We start from the raw sequence: 25,253 nt of genomic DNA, 5'->3' as shown, positions 1-25,253 counted from the left end.
ATCATGGACTCCTCTGGTTCTGAACAAGTCGGGGATTTGTTATAATTATTATGAACACTAAAGGTGCTAGAGAAGTAACTCTATTTCTTTGGGAGCCAAAGCAGGGTGGGACCCCAGTTGGGATAGCCGCTTCTTCCAGAGGCCTAGAGAGGGAGATTGGAGTTGGCTGGGGTGGGAGTCAGCATCCAGGGGGCTCAGGGAAGGATGCCTGGGCAATTAGGAGTGGTGGGGGGGCATCATCTGTGATAGGGAAGGGAAGGCAGCCCCTGGGGGAGGCTCAGGAACATCAGCCCCCAGGCATCATGTCTCAATTTCAGCCTGGACCGTTCCCTTTGTGCAAGGGCTTGCCAGGGCTCTCGTGGGACCTTAATCTTCCGATGCCGCAGGTCACACCCCGGTCTGGCAAGAGGGTCTCCCGCATGCTGAGCCTCCATGCTCTCTGCTGGCCCCCAACAAATGAGCAGGATGGAGGGATAGGAGCCAGGCAGGGATGGGTCTCCCTCTCCTTGCCTGGTGCTCCATCCTTGGAAAGGTTGCCCAGGGCTTGGTGTCGAAGCAGGAATTGCCCGTGCCACTTGGAGCAGAGGCAGAGATGACTGTAAATGCTGTCCACCGACCCTCTGGACGGATCCAGCCATTGCCACACCCACCGTGCCCGCGGAAAAGCCTGGCTAATCCCCGAGTCTTTCTAGGCAGTGAGAAGTGTGGAGGGCTACCGCAGGTGTCTCTATTATAAAAGGAGGCAGTGAGTGAACTACTTCAAGGGAGCCTTCCAGCCCGGAGATTGCTGGAGAGGGGTCTCAGTTCAATTCAAACAGCCCTGCCCCTGAGTCACTTCCTAAAGAAAGGGGGTTGAGGGTCAAGGTGCTGATGCGATGTTGACAAGGTGAAGGCTCGCTAATCTGGTGCCTTGGATGTGCCAGACCTCACACCAGCGGCCTCGGATGGTGCCTTCTTTAAAATATAGATTCCCTCTCTCCCACAGCAGAGCTACTGTACTGACCTATCAGGGTGGAGCCTGGGTATTTCGATTTTTAACAGGCCTTCCAGATCATTCTGATGCACAGCTTTGGGAACCACTGACTCTAACTGAATCCCCTACCATTCTAAGAACCCACTCTGCAATAGTCTTGACAAAACCAGATCCTGCCTGCACCCCCAGAGATGGGGATTCTGCCTCCCCATGACCTCTGGCCCCTGCCGTCACCCGGATCATGCTGGCCCTCTCTCTGTCCCAAACAGACAGCGCCCTGGGGCTTTAGGCTGGGGTTGGGAAGGTTCCCTTTTGCTCTCTCTTTACATAATCTGACCTCTTGTCATCTCCTGAACCTCCAAGGTAGACCCCAGCTTGCCAAGCAAGGTGGTGGGAAAGCCAAGGTGGACCTCCAGCTGGTCAGTCCAGTCCAGCCTAGCCTGGCATCCCCGAGAAACATATTTCTCTTGTCAGGTGGGTGCGGGGGCCACAGATACTTCCCTACCTCCCCACACCCTCTTGTCTGGGGGCATCCCCTCCTCTCTGGAGGCTTCTGGCGCCTGGTTTCCTTGCTTTCTTTTGCCAAACTAACTGGAAGGTCTTTGAAGGCAGGGACCTTGGGGCTGGGCATACGATGGATGCTACGTCCAATGCCGACCCACCGCTGTTTATCAGACCCCTACTATGAGCCAGGCTTTGTGCTGGGGCCACGCGCCCCCAGAAAAGCCTGGTTCTTGCTTTAGGGGGAGACAGCAGTATCCAGAAAGTTAGAATTCAGAGGCAAAACTGCTACCCTGGGAAGGAGTGCGGCCACCCAGACTGGAGGACGGGAAGCTTCTCAGAGGAAGTGAAGAGGGCTTGGCTAAGGGATGAGAAGGGAGGGTGAGAACATCCCAGCAAGTGCATCCTTGGCTAAGAGGAACGACTGAATGGAGGATGGGAATGAGGGAGGAAGCCCTCACTGGAGGCGTTACCAAGCAAGGAAGTGCCTGTCTGCGGAGCGCACTCGCTTCCCTGGCCCTCGGCCACCGGCCACCAGCCACCGTGCGCGCGTCGGCTGGGCCGGCGGAGGCAGAACCCGCAACCGCAAGCCCCGCGCGCCGGGCCCGGCGTTCGGGGCGGCGGCCAGGCTCGCTGCTGCTCCCCGATCTCAGGCCCGGGCCGCAGGAATTAAGCAGGCCGCCGAGCCCGAGCGCGTCCTTATCTCGGGGAGACAGTTGTTGGGAATCACTCTGACTGAGTGGTTTTGTCTCCCCGCATTTTCCACTGTCAGGCGGCCTCGGGCCATGGATCAAAGGCGCGCGGCGGCGGCGGTGGAGGCGGCGGAGCGCGGGGAGGGGCGGCCGCGCGGATCCGGCCCGATCCCCCCACCTCGACGCCCCCGCCCCGACCCGGCTCGGCCGGGCCCGGAACCGCGCCCAGTCCCTGCCTGGAGCCCACCATCAGCGGGCTGGAGAGGAGAGAAGGGGAGAAGCGGGAAGACAGAACGGGAGGGGCTGGCTGGAGGGGGCAGAGGGTGAGGGGGCGGGAGGGGCTGGACAGGGAGAAAGAAGAGGTGTTTGCGGGAGAAGCCGGGAGAAGAATGAGAGAGATTAGGGGGAAGAGAGTGGGGGAGGGGACTGGATTTGAGAGAAGGAAGGATGGAGCAAAAGAGGGTCGGATGCAGATGGGGCTAAAAGGGGAAAAGGAGCCGGAGAGCTGGGGATTGGGGGGAGGAAACGCGCAAAGGAGAGAACAAGGAAGCGGAAGAAAATCAGTGCAGAAAAGACAGCAGCGGTTAATTTCCCATCAGCTGGGCCCAAGAGAAAGTTCTGGGCTGAGGGAGGGCACATGGAGAGGAGACTGGCTGGAGGAGGACGGGGGAGGGCGGTCTGGCCGCGCAGGGCTTGGGGTGGAGACTGTCCTCCCTCCAAAGAAAAGGAAAGGGAAGCAGAGAGTGGTGGTGACTGGCCGAATTACCCCACAGGAGCTGGGGTGGCACTCAGGCCTGACCTTCCAAAGGTCGCTCGCGATGCCTGGGGGACACTAGCCCAAGTCTCGGATATTCCCAGAAGCCCCAGGAGGGGAGCCTCCTCTGCCTGTTTCCTCCCCATCAGCCCCAACCCCACAGCAGAACTCCCAGGGGCAGCTCGAGAAATACCTGTCCCAAGCCCTTGAAGGTGATGGAGAAATGTTCCCAGCTGAGGCGAGGGCCAGCAGAGAGAAGGGACTGGTGGGAGGGTCCGGAGAGAGGGGGGAGCCCTGGGGCTGAGGCTGGGGCAGGGCAGGAGGGTAGACAGGGAGGCAGGAAGGAGCAGGGGAACTCAAAGGTGCTGAGAAGGATTAGTTGGGGGCCTGGCCCTGCACCAGCTCACTGTGTGGCCTCGGGGGGGCCCCCATCTGCAAACAGCTACCCGGCATTGCGCCAGATGCCAACCTGCTCTGCAGCTATCAGCACGCTTACGCCTCAGACTGGTTCTATGAGGTGGGAACTATTTATTAGCCCCACCTTACAGAGGGGGAAACTGAGGCAGAGAAGAACCTGTTTGGAAGCACCCAGCTAGGAAGTGACAGTCCTGGGGATTGGGCACAGGCCCAGGGATTCCAGAGCTGGTATCCTGATGCCTCTCCTCTCCTGCCTCTTAGGGCACTGGGAATAGCCGAGATCAAAGAGTTTGGGGCCCTCAAAGATCTCACCAGCGAGTGGGAAACAGACCATTTTTGTGACATGTACTGGCTAAGAGCATGGTCACTGGGGCCAGGCAGTCTGAGTTCAAGTCCAGGCCCTGACACTTGTTAGTTCCTGACCTTGGACAAATTGTTTAAACTGCATGGTGCCACTGTCCACCACCTCATTTGTAAGACAGAAATAATTCCAGGCCCTCCCCTTCCAAAGGAGATGTTATGAAGATTAAATGGAATGGTCCATATAACGGGCTGAGCACAGCACCTGGCCTGTGGTATAAGGGCTCAAAAAATTGAACCATTATTATTATTACTTAATATTTGTCTAGCAATACAGGTGCTTTTAATATACTGATAAAATGTGATAAATGCACAGGGAAAGCACAACTAACCCAGCATAAGGGGGCGCAGGAAGGCTTCCTGGAAGGGACCAGGTCTTTAAAAGTAAGTAAGAGTGAGTCTGAGGTGATGACAGGATGGTGGAGGAGACCCAGGCCGAGGGAGCAGCAGGTGCCAAGGCTTGGAGGCAGGGGACAGTATGGCCCTCTGGGGACCCTCAAAGTCACCCCTGCCTCTCCTATCTGGGTACGTGCCTGGTCTCCCAGGTCCGGGTGCCCTGCCATCCCAGAGGCCTCCCTCCTGCTGGGGACCCCAGGGACGGGCCTCAGCAGTTCTGAGTCTGCCTGCTGTATTAAATGCTAATCTCTCTCATTTTCTTCCCCTCTGTCTGCCGGGACTGTCTCGTTCAGAGCCCCCAGCCCCGTGCTAATCAGAAAGAAGGACAAATCCGCTATTTGCATTCTTTCCCACCAAGCCAGGCAGGTCTGGTTGGCTAAAGCCCCAGCCTGTTGGGAAGCTCACCAGGCCCAGGCTGGGGCCCCAGGAGGGTGGAGAGGAAGGCTGGCCCCCACCCAGAGACCTAGAGGCTGTGACTCACGTGCTCATACAAAGAACCCACGGGAATCACGGACTCTGATCAGGAAGGTTCCTGACTAGAAGTTGGCCTCTCACTTTCATTGCACCGATAGGGAAACTCAGGTCCAGAGTGGAGAGGCATCTACCAAGGTCGCACAGTGCGTTAGAAGCCAAGTCTGGAGGAAACTCAGATCGCCTGACTTTCCAGCCAGTGACCAGGCCTGGCCTGGGCTGAGCCGGACCTCCAGTCCCAGAAAAGAATGGCTAATTCAATTTTTCCCTTTTCCATTATGGTTTATTACAGGATATAATGTAGTTCCCTGTGCTCTACAGTAGGACCGTGTTGTTTATCCATTCTATATATAATAGTTTGTATCTGCTAATCCCAAACTCCCAGTCCATCTCTCCTCCCTCCCCTCGTCCCCGATTTCTAATTAGGGCAGGGAGAAGCAAAGAGGGAAAAACTGTCACTTATGAAGCTCTTTCTCTATGCCAGGCATAGTTTTAGGTATTTCACATGAATAGTCTCATTTATTTCTCAAAATCTTACAGGGTGACCAGTATTGGCCCCATCTTCCAGATGAGGAAACTGAGGCTCAGAGAGCTCATGTAACTTGCCTGGGGTCACACAGCCAGTAAGTATAGAAGACCTGGGATCCAAAACCTGGTCTGTATGATCATTTCACTCAGCCCAGGATGTATCTGAATTAGACACTCTTTTAGCATTTGCCATATTATTTGCTGCTGTCCAGTCTGCACCAACCTCTTACCCCTTCCCTTATTTTCCCCTGAGCAAATGCTACCTTGCCCTTTGAGACTCCTCCTCCAGGAAGCCTTCTCTGACAATGCCCTCCCTTTTCCCAACTCCTCTGTTCTTCCTATCCTGTCTGACCAGAAATCCCTCTAAACTGTCAATCACTGATTCTCTCATTGCTCTTTGGTGGTGAGCGGGGGTAGTACTGTCTCCCCTAAAACATACTTGGTAAGCGCAGAGACAGCCAAGTGTTATTTCTTTTTTGCGCCTTTCTATACATTGTGTTAATAACAGGAGCTAGACAAATGACTTTGAAGGCAATTGAACATACTAACATTCAAACTAACTGATCAGCTGCCTCAAAAATCTCTTGGGTACGGACCACAGCTGTGTGTAGTCGAGCCTGCAATACTCCTGGGGGTTCACCAACACTTGCTGGAGGCCTACTATGGGCCAGACACTGAGTTCTGTGTGTCCCTAGAATGAATCACCATGCACAGAGTACCAGGCCTCGCCTGTGGTCCTACTGAAGACCTCGGTCCCTGACATCAAATGGTGTGTGGAAACATCTAGGTCTCCTCTTTCCCACTTGTTTATACCAGGCCTTACTCTGCTCATGGGGAGGGGCAGAGGTCAGCTCCTGCCCACGTCTTCTCAAGGTATAGGGTCTTGATTGCTATAGATGTATCAGTAGTGGACAAAAAAGAGGCCCAGAGCATCCCTTGAGGGCAGCCCTCAATCCACAGCCCTTGGCCAGACTCAGGGAGATGAACTCAAAATGCCGTCTTCCCAGAATCCCACTCAATCCTCTAAGGAGAAAAAGCCAGGGTTGCCCTCAATGGTAAAAAGACCCCAAAGTTGGGGACTTCTCTGGCGGTTCAGTAGTTAAGACTTCTCCTTCCAATGCAGAGGGTGCAGGTTCGATCCCTGGTTGGGGAGCTAAGACCCCGCATGCCTTGGGGCCAAAAAACCAAAACATAAAATGCAGAAGCAATACTGAAATAAATTCAATAAAGACTTTAAAAATGGTCCACATCAAAAAATCTTAAGAAAAAAAAAAGACCCCGAAGTCACCCAGAAGCCAGGCAATAAGCCAGGCCCCCCAATTCCTAGCAGGGCCTGCCCATAGGCATGACCCGCCTCCATCACCAGTATTCTGGAAAGTTCCTGATCCCGGTCTCGTCTTTCTGTCCACCACCCCCTCAGTCCCCTTCACCCAGGAAAAAGGGGTGAGAAAGGCAGAGACATAAACACGAGTCTGTTTTCACAGGAGACAAGGCTCTGCCCAGGCCTCTCCCTGTGGGCTGGAGCTGGGCCTCTGATTGATGTGAGCAGGTGGCTTTGTTTGGCCAGCCGCCAGGGGGGAAATAACTCAGCTTTTCCCACTGAGGTAGGTTAACCATGGACAAAGGAAGAGCTGGATATGAGAGCAGGGTCTTGGCAGGTCTGTCCGCCCAGGGGCTGGAAAGACTGAGGACGCCTGGGACCCCATGGCTGATTCTCTGAGCCTGTAGCTCATCCTCGTCCTGGGGTGGGCCTGGCCGGGAGTTATGGGGAAGGGGCACTGGGGGTGTGCGGAGGCCTGATGAGGTAAGTGGACGCTCCTCACGACCTCCAACTGGTACCCTGATCAGGGCTGTGACTCAGGCTGGCAGATGTGGCTGGTTGATGTGGGGGAGGTCTGGGAGCTGGGCTATTACTGGTGCAGTGAAAGCCAGTCAGGGAGGGCAGATACTGCAAAAGGGCATTTGGCTTCAAGTCCAAGAAACTCTGGCCACAGGTTCTTGGTCCTTTCCACAAGCTGACCCCTGACCCCACACCATCACCAGTGGTCACCATGAGCCATGGGTAGGTGGGTGAAGTGATGCAGTTAGCTTTCCCCTAATCCTGGGAAAAACCAGCGTCAGAGCCTGTCCTTCCAGCTGGAGCCGGTCACTCCTTCCATCCCAGCTCATCTTTCCCCGGGACCTGAGGGCAGAGGGAGGAAGGTGGCCTTTCCTGTGCTTTCTGCAGAGAGGGGTGCTACCTGCGCCCTGTCATCCTCTATTCCCAAGACTGGAAACCAACTCAGGCATTTTCCAGGTGGGAAGGAAAGGGGGAAAGAGATAGAAGAAATGAGGTGGCAGTAAAACAGAGTTGGGAGGCCAGTGCACAGACGGGGGAGGGTGGGTGGAGAATTTATTAAGCACCTACTATGTGCCAGGCACTGTACTCAAATCTCCCTTAGTCCTCACAGCACCCCCTGAGAGGTAGGGATTATCACTCCCTTTTACAGATGAGGAAAAGGAAGCCCAGAGAGGTTAGGCAAGCTGCCCCAGGGCCACACAGCAACTTAGATAGTGGCAGAACCAGAACTCCAACTCAGGGCTGCTGTTGGCAGAGGCCAGGCCGTTTCTCTTGCCCCAGGCTTCCCAGGAGAGACTTCCCGGGAAAGGACGAGCCTGGAAGAGACCCTGAGAAGGCGAAGGGAAGGAAGCTGGAGGCAAAGGGGCCGCTGGGAAGGGAGGAAAAGGAAGGGCTGGGCGGGGCCCAGAGGCGCGCTCACTCGGCTAGGGTTAAAGCCTCATGTTCCTACAACCCGCTAAGCCGGAGAAATGAATTCTGATCCTTCCAAAACCCAACCTTGGAAAATGTGTGAGAGAAGGGTCTCCTTTCAGGGGAGCAGGAAATCCTCCACACCTCCTCCCGACGCCCCAGTAATGCCAGGATGTCCCCAATCTGCTTTGAGGAATGGAGAGATTAAGAATAATAAAAAAATTGCAATAAAATATGTGTGAAGGAGGGGGTAATTGTGGACAAACGCAGCATTCAAATTCATTTTTCAGCTCTTTTACACACCATTTCAATCTTATTTTCTGCTTGTTAATGAGATCTTGTTGCCTGGGCTAGGCAAAACCTTCCAATATCAGGACGTAATTGCACATAATTTTCTCTCCTACCAGTGATTTGCATCAGTTTTTAAAAAATTCTGGGCTATTTAACACCCCACGATCCCCCTCCCCGTCTTCTTGCCGACAAATCTCTTACGCCCTCCTCCTTTCCTGTCCCTGGTCCAGCAAGACTCATTTTAAATGCTTATTATAAACGCAGTGTCGCCACTAAAGGGAAAAAAAACACACAGAGGAAGTGAGGGGAGAAAAAGGCAAAGGGAGTTTCCAGTGGCCGCCGCGTGAAGGGCCCCGGCTCAGTTCCCCAGCACGAGGGGTTTCTCGATCTTATCCCGCTGAGGGTGATGAGAAGGTGAGGTGCATGGGTCAGGCACATCTGCCTTAGAATTGCATCGCCACCACTCACCTGCTCTGTGGCCTTCAGCAAGTTACTTAACCTCTCTGAGCCTCTCTTCCCAAGTTCTGTGGGGCCAGAGTAACTTCACAGAAGCAAAGTGCTGACAGGGGATGTGGCATCCCATAGGTGATCAGCTGATGGGGTGTCTTTCCTTGCTGGATTGGCTCCCCTGGAGGCCTCAAAGGATGCCAGGAGGGTGGTGGTGGGACTCTACCATGGAGAGGCATTCTGGAGACCCCATTCATAAAGAATTGAAAAGCCCTGAGCTTTATTCCTACTGGTCTAGGGAGGAAGGGGAAGCTTGACTTTTAAAGGTGTAGACCATGAACCTGACCATGCCATTAACTGCCACTGTGGCCTCAGACCTCAGTTTCCCCATATGGACCACAGGACCAATCTTACGGGGCAGATACCAGAGAACAGCATAGTGGGCTCTGGAGCCAGACCATCTGAATCCTAGCTTTGCCACTTTCCAGAACCTACCACGGGGCCTGGCATGTGGTAGGGCTTAATTAATACTTGTTAGATGGGCGGATGGATGGATGACCCTGGACAAATCCATTTCCTCATCTGTAAACCAAGGTCACAAGGTAACCGCCAAGACTGGCTGAGTGAAAGCTGGTATGACATTTAGCCCATTCATGGCTGGCCCACGGTAAGCGTTCATTCTACATAAGCCGTCACTGTAACTATTATAAGAGGGAAAGGACAAAGAGGCTTGGTGTACTGTGATCACGGCCGTGTGACTCACTTCACACTTAGAGAATATCTTTCATTAATTCCACAGGGGGGAAATTGTAAATATGTAAATCCCTTTACAGGTTCCTCCATGTTAAGCTCCAGAGAGGAACAAAGGGGACGATGCGCAAGGGACATCATGAAGAGGCAAGAGGAGGGGTGGTGGCAGGAGAGAAATGCCCCCTTCCCATGAAGCAGCGGCAGGAGCTGTGGGTGAGCTGTCTGGAGCCCTGGGTCCGGGTCCCAGCTCAGCTGCTAACCTGACAGTGTGATCTGGGCAATTTTCTCCCCCTCTCTGGGCCTCAGTTTCCACTGCCAACTCTGATAGTCCGCATCTAAGAAAGCCTGGGGGAGAAGGCAGCTCCAGCTTCGGGCTGCCCCTGGGAACACTTCTGCACAGGCCCTGTAGAAGACTCCAGCACAGGGCAGCCTGCCTGTGGCCTTCAGCTCAAATGACCCTGGAAACAGCAGAACCTTGCTCCTGATGCCTTGCTTGGGAGCTTTGACTGGTCAGTGCTGCAGCTATGAATGGCCTCTATGGCCTGTCTCCCCCATCCCATTGGGAACTCTCCAAGGCAGGGCTGTGCTTCCACCATCAGACTGGGGCGTCTAAGGACAAGGGATTTCCTGAGGACAGAGTCGTGTCCCTCCTCTCAGACTGAGAGCTCCTCGGGTTGGGGCTGTGTCTCCCCCATCAGACCGGGGAACCTCTAAGGACCTGAGTGTCCCCTTTCTATCTCTGCCCACCGCCCTTAAAATTGTGCCCTGCTCGTGATTCCTACACGTGGGCTGGTATGAACTGATCCACCTGCAGGAATCAGGTCACTCGAAGTGATGTCACAAAAGGGTCCTTTTGTCCTAAGCTGTCCTGAGCTGGTTTCTAAGAGTTGTTTCCAAGCAAAGCCAGGGCCGTCCACATGCTGAGTCCCTAATCCTACCAGGCTGGGTTCTGGTGGTGGGTGAGGGCCTGGGCCCCGAGGGAACCAAGCCTCAAGGTCATCTAAGCCTCTCATATGACTCAGCTCTGCCTGTTGGCCCCTAACCTGAGTTAGGCCTCAGTGTTCTCATCCATGACATGGGCTGAAGGAGCTTTCCCTTCTACTGAGCAGGAGGGACTGGCTTCCGAGATGATTTCTCCTCGCCGCCAGCCAGTCTCTCAAAAAGAGAGCATGTGTGGGCATTTCTGAGAGGCAGGAGGGCAGTGTGAGTGGGTAAAATCTCAGGTTCTGGAAACGAAGGGTGAACCCAGGCTTTGACGCTCAAGTAGATTAGTATATAGGAAACACTGAGAACAGCGTCAGAACATCGCAGAGGCTCAGAAAGTTTAGCTGTCCTCATCCACGTTGTTATTAAACATGCTGCATGCCTTGCTGCTTTATTGTGTTTATTGTCTGTCTGTCCTGTTACACTGCCAGCTCCACTAGAGCAGGGACCTTCATCCCTGTGTTCACTGATTTATCCCAAGTGCCGAGAACAGTGCCTGGCCCATAGCCGGCACTCCATAACTCCATAACTATGTGTTGTATTAGAGCCAGAGGACGGGCCCAGAGCTGAGATGAGTAAATGGCTTTTCTGTGAGATTCTGCTGGGCAGACTCTCCGTGGAGGCTCTGAGGCTTGGAAGCACCCACTTCCCAGGCTGGGTTTGAGGCCAGGACCCGGGTCAACCCGTGGGGAGGAGGCAGGTCCTCTCCAGGCAGCGGCAAGCCAGTCGGTGAGACAAGCAGGTGCTCAGCCGAGCCCCAGCTGGGTCCCCGACTGCATCCCCTTGGGCTTCTCTAAGAACAAGGGCCGAGGCTATCTGGGTGACCGTGGACCTGCAATCCTGGATGAGGGAGGGGTATGCTGGCCCCGCAGCCCAAGCGGGGCCCATCCTCCCCCTGTTGCCCAGGTGAGCTATGGAGAAACCCCTCCTGCTGGAAAGACAGACATGGTAATGGACCTCTCTTGGTGGAGAACCCGCATGACCCCCAAGACCACAAAGATTGCTGACCATGTGTAACTGGCCTGTCAGATGGGGGAGGGAGTACAGGGAAATGCCAGGGACTTCTGTGCAAGACCCTAAACACCCCCTTGCTGGCCTGTTCCTTCAGGAAGTGTTTGTAGCCTAACCCGGAGGTTCACACACACAGAAGCACACACAGCCTGACCCTGCCCTCATGTCCGCCCTGCACGCGGCCCTCTCCCTGCCCTCCAGCAGCTGTTCACCTCCTGGTCCCCTCGGCCCCTGTCAGACCCTCCATCTGTCTTCACACCTTTGGTGGGAACCTCCCGATGGGTCTCCGAAGTTCACGCAATCCGTCACGCCCTGCACAGCCTCTCTGCCCTGAGGAATGGGGCGGAAGCCTTGAGGGTTTCTCAGAGGAGGGGTGAGGGTCCAGCTCAAGCGGGGAAAAGGTGGGGTTTGGTCTGGCTGCTCACCTTAGTGGGTCAGGCTCTCTTCCTTCTTCTGCTTCCCTCCCTGAGGTTCAATTCTGGGCTCAGACAGTGCGTGGAGCATCCTCTCTTTAATATCATTGCTGAACCATGCTCCAGAAGCCAGGGGCCCTTAATTTGCTAGTTTCTCCTCTGTCTTGTGACAGAGGTGCTGCTCTGGGGATAAACCTCAGCCCACATGGAGATGGGTGTACACGGAAGAGCCGTGGTCAGGGAGACAGGTGCCCTGGACTCTCAGGCCTGGCCCAGCCGACATGTCCTAGCCCTCCACCTGTAAAGTGAGCTGGAGGGCCCACCTGATCTCAAAACCCCTCTTCAGATTTCCTCCAATTTGTTTTGTACCATAAGGCCAGGCCTGGACCACATTCTCGAGTGTGGACACTGTGGGTCTCTGCAGCCATCCTTACCCAGCCAGCTCTGGATCCTGTCATGTCTCAACCTGGCTCTGGAAGGTTAGCTTGGCCAGTTAGTCCTTGGCACTAATGAGATGGAGGTGGTGGCCTTGAACCCCAAAGAGGCCAATTAGGTTCTACCGGAAAAACATTCTGGTCTACAGGCTGCATCACCCTCACAATGTGGGGCCCACGAGGACTTGCTGCTTTACCCCTGGGAGCTCTGCCTTCAGCTGCTTGCATTCACCAGGCATTCAACTCTGCACTGGACCTGGCATAAGTGCTTTACCTAGGTCATCTCATTCAATCCTCAGCAATCCTATGAGGTAGGGGCTAACATCATCCCATTTCATGGATGAGAAAACTGGGGTGTAGAGAGGGAAAGGGATCTTACCCATAAGTAAATGATGGAACTGAAATACAATTAGTCCTCAGCGACACACATTAATTGAGGCAAATAGGAATGACCCCCAAACATGCAGAAATTTAACATTTGGGGGAATATTTTAGACCAACAGTAGCCAGTTTTTTCTATAAGGGCCAGATAGTAAATGTTTTAGGCTTTACAGGCCATGTGATCTCTTCTGAAACTATTCAACTCTGCTGTTGTAGCACAAAGGCAGCCATAAATAAATATGTAATGAACGGACATGGCTGTGTTCCAATAAAACTTTACTTACAAAAACAGGTAGCTGGGTGGAAGTGGCCTGGGGGGATGTAGCTGACCTTCTCTTTGGTCCTTTTCTTTAGGTAACACATTTCACATACTAACTATGTTGTCCTGGCAGTGGGGGGTGGGTTGCGGGGGGCTGCGAGAGCTAATGTTTATTTGGCCCCTATTCTGTGCCAGGCTCTGTGCTAAGTGCTTTGACCTGTTAGCACATTGAATGCAGAGAACACCCCTCTTAGGAGGTTAGCAGCTCTCTGTTTAATTACTCTTTTGTTTAATGGGGGATAAACTAAGGCTCAAAGATGCTTACTAGCCTAACACCCTGAGCAGTGGAGCTGGGATTTAAACCCCCTCCAAGCCTCACCTTTTCTACCACGTTACAGCTGTTCAGATAAGTTTGCATCCCATGTGTTCTCACCACAGACATGACAGAGGTGTCTCAGAAAATGGGAGGCAAGGTAAAATGAGACTTGGATTCAATTCTTTCCCCCACGGATATTTGAGAGCCTGTTATAGCAACAAAAATGAGCTTAGCAGTTCTTCCAATTTACTAGGATTTCAAGCATCACTGAGTCCTGTTCCCCAAACCCACCAATAACCACATCAGCCTCAGCCTTGTCTTTCTGGCTTCATCGAAAGATGGTCCCGCCACTTCTAATAGCACCATCAGGCAATGAGTGACTTAACCAGCAACCAATCACATGTGAGTAAACAGAGTTCCAAGACCCAGTGAGAGTAGAGTTCCCGGGCTAGAACCATCCCTCCCCTCCCCACCCATTGCCACAGTTCTCTCCACAGTAGTACGTGGTTCTTCCTTTCACTCATTGGTCACTCCTAGTGACTAAGGTGGGAGGTGGAGCCCAGGACGGAATCCAGGAAAGACTCCCAATTCTAGAACAAAGCCCCAACCAGTCAGCATCCCATAGGAAATGGTGCAAGGCTTCCATCAACGCGCTGAAAATGCCTGACTTTTATGGACTGAACAGCCATGAGGGGGGTGATGGGCCAGTTTAATAAGCTCTGGGTGGTGAGAAATATGGAAACCTGTGATGGAAACCTTTTCTCTGCATCTGCCCGCTGGGTCACCCAGGTCTGTGGCTTGAAGAAGATAAACCCAGGGTGAAGGGTCACAGAATAGTGACAAGTGAAGGTGGAAGGAGCATCCCCGCCTCCCACTTAAACTCTCTCAAGGTGTCCAACAGCCATTCCTCCCCAAGGGAGAGTCAGCCTGTGTCCCCCAGAGCCCTCGCTGGCTGGACTAGCGATCATCTGGTGATGGGACCTTGGGCGGGGGGCGGGGACACCTACCTGAGGAGACAGGCCATTGCTGACAGGGTTCATGTGGTTGGAGGGCGCTGCCGGGTTCATGAAGCTCTCGGAGTAGCTGGTGAAGCTGTGGCGAGCTCCGTAAGCAGAGCTGGTGTCTGCGGCTGCAGCGGCTGCAGCCAGGCCCCCCTGGTGCATGGTGGACGGCGGGAGGGGCTGGGGCCGGTGCACGGTGCTGCCCCCATCTGTGGAGAGACCCAGGAGAGGGCCTGAGCAAGTGGCCTCACCCCAGAGGGGGAGGGAGGGCAAGTACTTCCTGTCTGGAAGGCAAGACCTGAGCCTCCTCCTTCTCCCAGCCTCCGTCCATCGGATGGAGCAGGGAGGGGACCACCTTCTCTTGCTACTTGGGATGGGACGACTGGCTTCTGGGCAGGACACTACGGACTGGCAAGTCTTGACTGACCGCCAATCAACATTCCAGACAACCTCTAGTCACCTACCATGTGCTGGCCTTGTTCTCAGTGGTTGGCACATAGTAGGTGCTCAATAAACATTATCTGGACTGAAAGTCAGATCTCCTTGAGGACTGTGTCAATCTGCCCAGGCCTGTCCCGATAGCACTTGGTGAGTGCCGACCACTCACCGGGTGCTTTTACAAATAGTGTCTAAGGGTATGAAGCAACAGTGATTCCCATTTTACAGATGAAGAAACCAAGGCTCAGTGGGCTCAGGGCCCTTGTGCAAGGAGACAAGGCTAGTGAGTGGGGGGTCAGAGTTTGAACTTCCTCTCTGTCACAGCCCCTCCACGTAGCCTTCCGGCAGATGGGACCATCACCACTGGCAACAGTTCAATTTCTCAGCCAAAATCACAGGGAGGCCTCTCCTCAGCTTCTAGAACTCTAGCCTGCCAGTCCTTTAAGAGGAGGCCACGGGGCTCCATGAGGCAGAAGTCAAGTAGCAGGATTCTAAATGTGTGCTGGGGGCGGAGGGTGGGAAGGGGAGGGCAGACTGGGGGCCGGGAGCCAGGGAGGGAGGGGAGTTACTCTTCTCTGCCCACCATCATCTCTTCTGCATTTTAGTAAGACCCTGGAGATGCATGTGACTTTACAGTTTGAGAAGCTCTGTTCTAAACATGTGCACGGAGGCGACCTTGTTTATCTCCACCTGGATGCAGAGCCAAGTAGTTCAAGGGCAGGACCCCATCTCTTTTGTCTTACTAGTCTGTCCACATGAAAGCAGACAAACAGCCATTAAAAAGAAACCAAATACCCTCGTATTGTTTCTTTGTTAAGGAAGGAAGCAGTGGGTGGGGGTGGAGGGGAATGAAAAGGTGTGGCTGAGATGCCAGGATGGGCCTGAGCACTCACCTTGGGAGATGGTGGTGGTGGGGTAGGTGGAGTCTGGCAGCTGGTAGGGGGGCAGCGTGGGCATGCCGGTGGGCGGGAAGCCGCCTGGCAGAAGGTGGTTGAATGCTGCCAGCTGGTTGGCTCCTGCCTGTTTACGCCAGCGGGCACGGCGGTTACTGAACCAGACCTGGGGGATGGAGAGCGGAGCATGGAGAGCCCTCAGCTTGGCTCCTGGCAGGGAGCTGAGGCACGGCTATACCCTCCATCCAGCCAGCATCCTCTTCCGTGGGAGGAGATCCCCACCTCCCTGCAACTCGGAACAGTTTGCAAAGTGATTTCACAGGTACAGTCCCATTCTGTCCTCCCGACCGCCCAGTGAGGAGGTATTATCATGATCCCCATTTTACAGATGAGCAAACTGAGACCCAGAGAGAGTGGGGGACTTGTCCACGTGACAGGGTGGGTCGGGGGGGCACAGCCGGGTCTGAGTGATTCTCAGTCCAGTGCTCTTTCCCTGCAGCTGCTCCTGCCCCCAAACATGTATGACCACCCTTGTTCATACACATGCTCACTCCTCACCTCCTCCAGGAGGCCCCCAAGGAGGAGGCCACATATCCGGAACCCACCTGAATTGACACCCACCTGCCACACTCAGATGTGAAAGCTAGTTCTTTGTCCGGAGCCTGAGGCCCTGCTTGGCTTTCGCTGCATGGGCCCCCTTGATTAGGAAAGCCCACCTTCCACAGACACAGGGATTGATTAAACACCAGTGGGAAGACAACCTAACACCTTTGAGTTTCCCTTTCCTCCAAGATCTGTGCTAGCTCTTCGTACGTCTGTCCATACATAGACCCATGAGGCCTGCCCTCCTAGTCCCATTTACAGAAGGGGAAACTGAGGCTCAAAGAGGTCAAATCACTTGCCCAAGGCCACACCGCTAGTCTGTAATAGATGTGAGGTTCAAACTTCAATCAGTCTGACTTCCTAGAACCTTCTTGTCTGGATTTGCAGCAAATTCCCTGGGACAAGCCAGAGAAATATTAATATAAGAATGAGTGTGCAAAACGGGGCTGCTGTGAGAGAATGCTTCTCCACCTCTGGACTTTGCACATGATGTTCCCTCCAACCTAAACACTCTTCCAGGGCTGGCTCCTTGGCCTGCGGGGCTCAGGAGAAATGCCTCCCCCACTGCTCCTATGAGGAATCCCTGCCTCAAAAGTAAGTCCAGGCAGGTCCCCATCCCCTTCTATCAGGAGGCCTCCAGCTGTGAGCTGCCTCATACAAACAATTATTGTCTTTATCTGTTTCTTTGTTTCCCCTTCAGGCCCTAAGCCTCACAGGCAGAGGCCAAGAATTACTGGCCCATGGCTCACAGCTCTATAGGAATACTTGTTGAATGAATGAATGAACGAACAAATGAACAGTGGAAGGCAGAGATGGCTCTGGTGTGCCTTTGCTGGTGCTTGGCCACAAGGCTCAGTGGGGAGTCCCCACCCTGGTGGGTGAAGACATGGATCCCCTGGCATGGATCACTTAAGTAAGACACCCAAACCTCTGGACGATGTCTGCTGACCTGAGGGCAGTCTCAGCAGGGATGGAGGGGTGTTTATGGCCCCTGGTATCGGTTGTCCTTTCTCTGAGGGGAGAAACGGTGTTCAGCTTACCAAGCTGGCTGAACAGAGCAGCTGGCTCTTACCCGTTAAGGATTCACAGAAAAAGGAGACATGGCAGCCAAATCAAGATCAAAAACTGGCTCCCAAATAAAATGAAGGTCCTGGCTTTTCCCCACCTCCTCAAGGCAGCGAGGGCTTCCCCAGGGGCGTCCTGGGTGGGACGGATGCCTGCCAGTCCGACTGAGGCAGTGTTACCTGCTCCCTGCTTCAGAGGGAGGGTGTGGGGAACGGCTTTGTTTTAAATCAGCATTTCCCAAAGGGTGGGGCTCCTACACTCCCGAGGTGGAGAGACATCCCCAAAGGCGAGTGACACAGATGATAAATAACCCTGAACCACTCCCATCTCTTCTGGGCCTGGGGCGTGTGGAAGAGAAAGTCTCAGCTTGGCACTCAGCCTCCTTCGTGCCTTCCTAACACTTGCCAATCTCCCTGTTTAAAGCACAGAGAGGACGCCCTGGCAGGTGATGTTTTCCAGCAGAACTTTCCCATGTTGTCTTGTTTTCCCGTGTGTGAGTGTTTCCAGTTGCCTTCCTTTTTATGATGAGAGTGATATGCATGTTTATTTTAAAATACACTGATTATATTTTAAAAAGTAAATGACAATACAGATAATATGCAAATGTGGCCAAAATCCTGAAGATGGTCAGAGAAAGACTTAAGTTTGGGACACCGTGCTCTAGTTTTGCTGCATGCAGCTGTTTCTTCGGCATGGGTCGTCTGTTCCTCAAACAAAGAGGGCTCAACCAAGTTGGAAGCGTTCTCCCCCTTTCTCTTCCTTTCCCTCCTCCTTCCCGCCCTCCTGACTTCCCTCCTTCCCATCTCAAACTGTTCCTGGGACTCCACTCTGTGTCAAGCAGGACAGTGAGGATAGAAGGTGAGCAGGACACAGTCCCAGCCCTCAAGCTGCCCTTGGCCTGGGAGCACGACAGAGAAGTCAAAGGACAGCTGCTCTCTGGTGCAGTCAGCTCAGATGAGGTGGCATGCAAGGTGCTATAAGGAGGTCTGAGGAGGGGTTTCCAACTCCTCTCAGCATCCAGGAGGACTTCCTGGAGGAGAGGACACGTCTTTCGCTTTTTTTTCCTCTCCTCGCTTCTTCCTCACTGTCCTGTCTCCCCAGGGCTGCCTCCACCACAGCAGGCACCTCCATCCTCACAAAGTGTGACATGATGGTTAAGAGCAGGGACTCTGGAGCCCAACTGCCTGGCTTTGAACCCTGCCTCTGACTCCTAGCTAAGACGGGCAAATCCCGTTATTCCTCTGGGCCTCACTTTCTTTGTTGCTAATAACCACCTACCTTCTTGGCGGTTCTGGACCTCAAAGGAGTTAACACAGGCAAAGCGTTTACTTAGAACAGCATCTACAACTCTTATTCTGCTGGAAAGCATCCGATGGCTGAGCTGGAAAGGCTCTTAGACAGTAATGTACTGCAAGCTTCCTATTTACGTATGGGGAAATGGAGGCTCCAAGAGGGACAGTGGTGGCCCCAGTGTCCCACCCAGAATCCCTGCTCAGGGTTGAGTTCTTTAAAAGTAGAGGCTGCGTTTTATCATTTACTTTTGGTCCTTCCCTCAACACCTAGCTCTGGTAGCAGGACACTGTAGGAAGCATCAGTTTACCGAGTTGAACATTTCACCTGGCCCTTCTTTCAATGTAGCCCCGAGGAAAAGAACACGATGGACAGACTTGGGCTTGGGTCCCAGGACAGTCACTTATTACGTGTGTCTTTAGGAAGTTGCTTCTCTTAGTGAAATCTCAGGTTTCTCACCTACGAAATGGAGAGACTAATCGTCCCCACCTCCTAGGATTACAGTGGGAATGATGAAGATAATGCATGGAGGGCGCTGAGCATCGTGCCTGGCACCTAGAAATGCATCATAAATGTCACCTAGTGTAATGAAAAGATCTGGCGTAAGTTATTACTTAGCCAGTCCCTCTTGTGCCTCCAAAATGGAATTCTGTTCAGAATGCGCCCAGCCCACCCCCAAGCAAATAGCAGGGTTCTGATCTGGGGCCATATGTAAAGAGTTGCACACAGCCCTGGTCTCTTGGTGCTGGTCATCTGAAGGATGAGATGTTTTCATAGGCAGTTGTGGGAGACACCTGGTGTGGCCTCGGGACCTGTCAGACCTGCAGCCTCTGTTTCTAGAAGAAACACACAGGCTCAGGGATCTTGGAGCTCAGGACTAAATAGATTTGTTTACCTGCAAGGAAGATGTACGCAAAGGTTGGCTTCGGTACCCCAGTTGTTTAGAAATGAAGATTCTTCCAGGGAAAGGAGTCATTGTTCCCTAGGCATGCGTCCTCCTGCCTCACGCCCCTTTCCTACCCTTCATGGTGGTTGGGCTTTCTGCGGGCTGAGATGGGGCGTCTCCACCAGCCATCGGGGGTACCATATAACACCATATAATGCCCTGCAGGCTTCACAAGGAGGCCACGACCCTCTGCTGGGGAGCAGGGCTGGAAGGGAGGCAGAGGGGGTGACACACTTGACTGATAGAACCCCGCCTGACATATATTTACCTGCTTCCTTGCTTATTTGGACATCAGCCCCATGACAGCAGGGATTTCTTGTCTGCTGGGTCCCCTGTGCTTAGAACAGTGTCTGGCACATAGTAAGTACCCAATATGACTGCCAGATGAATGAACCTGGAGTTTCAAGGGTGGCCAGAATTGAAACCACTAAGAATAGGTGGAGTTTAATAATAATGGCCCCTACTCAGGGCACTTCTGTGTGCCAAGCAGTTCCTGGCTCTGTGTCTGTGTGTTTATGTGCAATCATTTAATCCTCAGAACAAAGTGGACCCTACTTTTGTCATCTCCATTTTGCAGATGAGGGAACTGAAGACCGAGGGAGTAAGTGGTAGAGCTGGAATTCACACATGGGCGTCTGGCTCCGAGACCACTCTGACCCACTCCAGTATCCCGTCTCCCGGCACCATTGAAATGTGATGGCATAGGACTGCAAAATCCCCGAATCATAGACTCTTAGAATCAGACGCCAAGACCTTAAAAGTACACAGCCCTAAAATCAAAGCAGTGCTTAGAGGGCTTCAAGGTCCCTGCCTCCTTGTCCACAGCAGGAACCCTCTCCCCAGGGTCTCCGATCCACTGGACATTGCACTTTTCCTTGCACACTTCTGGTTACAGGGATCTCATCACCTCACAAGACGGCTCTGATCATCAATAAGTTAGGATCCCAGAACTTTAAGGAGCCTTAGTGCTCATTTAGTTTGATCCCTTTATTTCTAGATGGGAGACTAAGTCTCAGGAAAGGAAGCTGACCTGTTGAAGGTGACACAGCTGAGCAGAGGCAGAAACTGATGGGAACCTGGTCTGTGGCTCCTGATCTTGTGTTTTAGTCCCTGCAGACCTTTATATGGGATTTAGGACATTGTCCTATCGGCCCTGGTCTCCCTGCAACTCCGAGGGGCCTCTCAGAGCAGCCGTGTCCTCCAAGCCTTCTCTTCTCTGGGACAAATATTCTGTTATCCCTGTCTTGATTTTTGGGTCCGCCTTTGTTCATTTTTTAAAAACTCAACATGTATTGATCCCTCCTCTGCTGGGATCAGGCCAAGTTCTCAGGCTAAGTGTGGGGAGACCCCGCCCTGCCCTGGGGGAGCTCAGAGCCTGAGGGGGGAGACCCCGCCCCGCCCTGGGGGAGCTCAGAGCCTGATAGAGTAGTCAGCACGCGGCCTTGGTCCCCTCACAGTGAGTTTGCCTGGGCTCTGGCTGCCCACCCTGTTCCCAGGCCCCCCTCCATCCTTGGACCTTGAGTGACACCTGTTTCTGAGTCCCCTGGGCCAATAAAAGCACTGCCCTGACAGCCAGGAAATTTTACAAGGAGCGGTCAGGCTTCCAGGTGGTGGGAAGCAGCCGTGGCCACCAGACGTGGGAATGAGAAAGCACCCAGGAATGTGCCCAGAACAGCTGCAGGAGGATCAGAGGCGGGGGAGGGAGGCTGGGGGCTGGGGGGCAGGCTCGGGTATCACCCCGGAGAGGAGAGGAAGGAATGAGCTGAGCTGGCTGCTGCTGCCTGCCCCCTTGCCCTCAGGATCTCCCTCAGTGGCAGCCAAGGGTCCCCCACTCCAGGATGGGGGTGGGGAGGGCAGAGGGAGGTACGCTGGTCCCCGGATTGCTTAAATGCCAGTTTGCTTCTAGAACTTTATTGCTTTTCAAATCCCTGGCTCTGAGTCCATTTCTTCCTTCTGGATGGCTAGAACCTGGGCTTGGCATCCATCAGGCTTGAGTTCCAGGCCCAACTCAGCCTCTGCTGAGCTCTGTATCCCCCCCATGTCACTTCTCTGAGCCTCAGTTTCTGTGCCTGCGGCTTGGGGAGTGGCCATCCCGACCCGAGAAGGTGGGCTGTGCTTCCACCAGGTCACGTGGGAGTAGCCCCCAGCACTGCAGCTGGCATAAGGTAGGTGCCCAACAAAGGCTGGTCCCCCCTTGGATAAGATAGAAGCGCCCCCAGTGAGCAGTTGGGGGCGGGACCTCTGTAAACCCGCCTCCCCCATTCACGGAGAAGCCAGGCCAAGAACGGGCTCCCACAGGAGCTGTTCATCAGACCCCTCTCTTCCTCCTCTGCAACCTCCCCGACCCACCCAGCCTGAGCCCGTCCCAGCCGGGCCCCTAGAGACTCTGACTTAGAGAACTGTAGACCTCGTGGAATCCGAGAGCTCAGCTTGGGGAGCGGAGGCAAGTCCCCCCACCTCACTGCAGGCCTTGAACCCCAGACAGACTCTGCTCTTTCTATGCCCTCCCTTCCCCCAGGCCCATTGATTAGGAGCCACGCACTTTGAGGGTGTGGAGGGGGTGTTCTAGGTCTGCCCACCCTCCCCCGCATGCTTCTAACTCACCAGGAACATGCTCCCAGTCGCTTGCATGCTTCCCATAACAGGAAACTCATTACCTATCTTAGGAAGCTACGTCTGTTCTGGAATTTTTGTCCTGAGTACTTCCTCCCCTCCTCAGAGATTTGGAGATTTTTCTACTCCCTGAGCTCCCTCTCTTGTGGCTGAACCAATGTCCTCCCTCCCTCCCTCCCTCACCCTTTTCTCCTCTCCCTTTCTGTCTCTCCCTCCATTCCTCCTTCCCCCCTTCCCCCACGCCTCCCACGAAGTTCTTGTCGGCAGGAGGATGAAGGCAATCCAAGTCCTCACTGCAGCTCCTGGCTTCCCTGGGACTGCCTAGGGATTAGTTAATCAGTCAACATTCGCTGCCCATTTACTCTGTACCAAGTGCCAGGGCAACACTTGCCTTCACGGTTCCTGGATCACTTGCTGCAGAACCTCCATCCCCACTCTGGGCGGTGCCCACTAAACCCTCTGACCCTGGCCACTCCCACCTTCCCAATCCTGGTCTCCGGATGATGCTCACAGCACAAAGCCCCAGGCGCCCCCTCACCTGCACCCGTGCCTCTGTCAGCTTGGTCCTCTGCGCCAGCTCCTCCCGGGTGTAGATGTCCGGGTAGTGAGTCCTCTCGAAGGCCTTTTCCAGCTCCTCCAGCTGCTCGGCTGTGAATGTGGTCCGACTGCGGCGCTGCTTACGTTTCAGAGGGAGGTCGGGTTCTGACTCCACGTCCGAGCCCTCATCCAGACGGTTGCCTACAGCCAGGTGAGAGGGAGGAAGAGGGTGGGGGCCCAGTGAGATGGAGGGGTGCTTTGTGCACACCTTCAGGCCACCACGGCACTGAGGCTCAGACCCCTCCTGAGCACAGGAAGGATGTTCCCCCCGGCGCTATTTATCAGCGTGAAGGCTGGGAAGCAACCTCTCTGCCCAACCTTAGGGGATTGGTTAAATGCCTTATGGCCCAGCCATTCCTTTAAAAAAATAACCCCTGTAGTTGGGCATTTAGGTTATTTCTACTGACACGGAAGGATGTCCATGACATAGCACTCAGGGGATGGTTTCATGATGAAACACACTTGTCAAAATTCTTAGAACTATATTCTTCAAAAAGGGGAAAATTTTACTGAATATTCACTGAACCTCAATAAACCTGACTTTAAGAAGAAGGCAATGTACAACCAGTGTGTGGAGATCAATCCCACTTTTTGAAAAAGCATGCATAATACATTATGGAACACTACACTCAAAAGACTAACAAATGTTAACCTTCAGGGTGACAAAATTTTTGTTTTCTTTTTAAAACTTATTTATAGGGGGCTTTCCTGGTGGCGCAGTGGTTGAGAGTCCGCCTGCTGATACAGGGGACACGGGTTCGTGCCCCGGTCTGGGAAGATACCACATGCTGTGGAGCGGCTGGGCCCGTGAGCCATGGCCGCTGAGCCTGCGCGTCCGGAGCCTGTGCTCCTCAACGGGAGAGGCCACAACAGTGAGAGGCCCGCGTACCGCAAAAAAAAAAACAAAAAAACCCCTTATTTATAGTTTAGTATTTCTTAAATGATGGTCATTTAAACAATGCCACTATTGCATTTTTGGAAAATATTGCAAAAACTAACGAAAGGAAGAAGCAGGAAGAAAGGAAAGGATGCAGGAAGGGAGCAGATGCTTGTGCCCAGGGCTGGCAGTCAGGAAGCTTAGATTCCAGGCTTGGTTCTCTCCCAAATGCCCTGAACTGTGACCCGAGGAAGGCTACCTTCCCTCCTTGGGTCTCAGTTTCCCCATTTACAGTATGAAGCGTTTGGACTATGTGACTTCCACGCCCAGGCCCTTCCTCGGATGTTCCAGGATCACTGAGTGATCTTACAGGCTGGAGGAGACCTCACCTGATGACCTTGGCCATAGCCATGACTCCCACTGCATCATCCCCATTAATTTTCACCCTGGAGCCTAGGGGTAGGTGAAGGCCTTTGCTTCCTGTGCAGACAGAGCCCAGGAGCCTGGCCCTGGACGGGCTGTCAGGACAGGAATTTACTTCTGTCCCAGGTCCAGGTGATGGAGGCTGCAAGAAGGGCTTGATCAAGCTCCTCCGCAGTCGGGGCTGAAGACACCCTGGGGGCCGAACTGACTCTCCACCCCCGTCAAGCTTGGGCCTCCTGCCCACCCCTGATCCAGCAGAAGGAATGCTAGCAAGGAGCTCCCTAGCCAGGGCTCTGAAGCTGCACCCTCAGGAGCGTGGAGGAGGGGGCTGGTGAGAAGAGGAAACCAAGGAAGGGAAAAGAGAAAGCAGGCGGAGATGGTCTTCCTCCTCCCCACTCCTGCTTTCTCCCTTTTCTTGTTTCATTTCTCCCTCCCCTCCCTTTCCATCTCCCTCTTTGGTATTTCTGGAAGTACATCTAGGTTTTGTCATTCATTCTTTCCCCAGAGCGTTGACAGTGCACCTGCTATGTGTCATGCGCAGACTACGTAATCTGTGTTCTGGAAGCTCAACTGAGTCAAGCTGGAAGAGCCTCAGAGATCATGTGCTCACACTACAGATGGGAGAAACTGAGTCACAGGGAAGGAACATGACACACCCAAAGTCCCTCAGCAAGTGTCCACACCCACACGCAGACCCTGCTCTCCTGTCCCCCACCCTGTTCTTACCCAGTGGCTTCAAATGTTGGTTATACAGATAGGTCTAGGCTCCTCCCACAAGGGACAGCTGTCCCCCCACCCCTGAAAAAAACAAAACACCTAATGCAACCTCTTAGATGTCAAGTGGAGGTGAAGGGAAAGGCATTCCAGGCGGGGGGAAGAGCATGTGCAAAGGCCTGGCGTGTCAAAGGGCATGATGCGTGATGCCATCGTGGCGCTGCATCCCCATGATGCTGCATCCCCCAGAGGCAATGCGCCTCTGCCCCAGATCCCCCTTCCCCCATCCTGCTGACACGGCCATTGGGAGGTCATCCCTGCTTTTCATTGGCCGCTGATTGTGACGCCACACAAGGGAACCAATGGCAAGGAGACCTGCCTTCATCGCTGCCTGCCTCACCCCTAAAGGCAGAGACCTGCGGTCCCAGCCACCCCCCCGCCCTTTCCCAGCTGCCCAGCTCCCTGTCACTAAGAGGAGGCCAGAACAGTCACAGCTGGCATGCTGGGGTGCTTTCCCCAGCACGTCTGGGGCTCAGAGCCAAATACAGCTAATCCCAAGGATTCACTTCCTGAAACTCACTGCATAACTTCGATTTTCTGACGTCGACAAGGAGAGAGCCCTTGGGGCCTCAGAAGGAGAAAGCTGAGATTGGCAGGCAGGAAGGG

General features: G+C 53.8%; 1 protein-coding gene across 2 annotated transcripts in view; it reads right to left on the bottom strand.

The window, feature by feature from the left end:
- PAX7 (paired box 7) overlaps positions 1-25,253 on the bottom strand; it is a gene marked incomplete at both ends in the record, with an annotated part of 98,865 nt that overhangs the window by 22,332 nt on the left and 51,280 nt on the right. For both annotated transcript variants that reach the window (XM_079696432.1, XM_079696433.1), the window contains 3 exons: positions 14,135-14,337; positions 15,460-15,625; positions 22,515-22,714. In XM_079696432.1, coding sequence (XP_079552558.1) covers positions 14,135-14,337; positions 15,460-15,625; positions 22,515-22,714 — 569 coding nt within the window. The remainder of the gene's footprint in view (positions 1-14,134; positions 14,338-15,459; positions 15,626-22,514; positions 22,715-25,253) is intronic.

This window comes from Hyperoodon ampullatus (assembly GCF_949752795.1).
Source record: "Hyperoodon ampullatus genome assembly, chromosome: 2".
NCBI classification, from domain to species: Eukaryota; Metazoa; Chordata; class Mammalia; order Artiodactyla; family Ziphiidae; genus Hyperoodon; species Hyperoodon ampullatus.
This window is presented reverse-complemented; position numbering and strand designations above follow the sequence as displayed.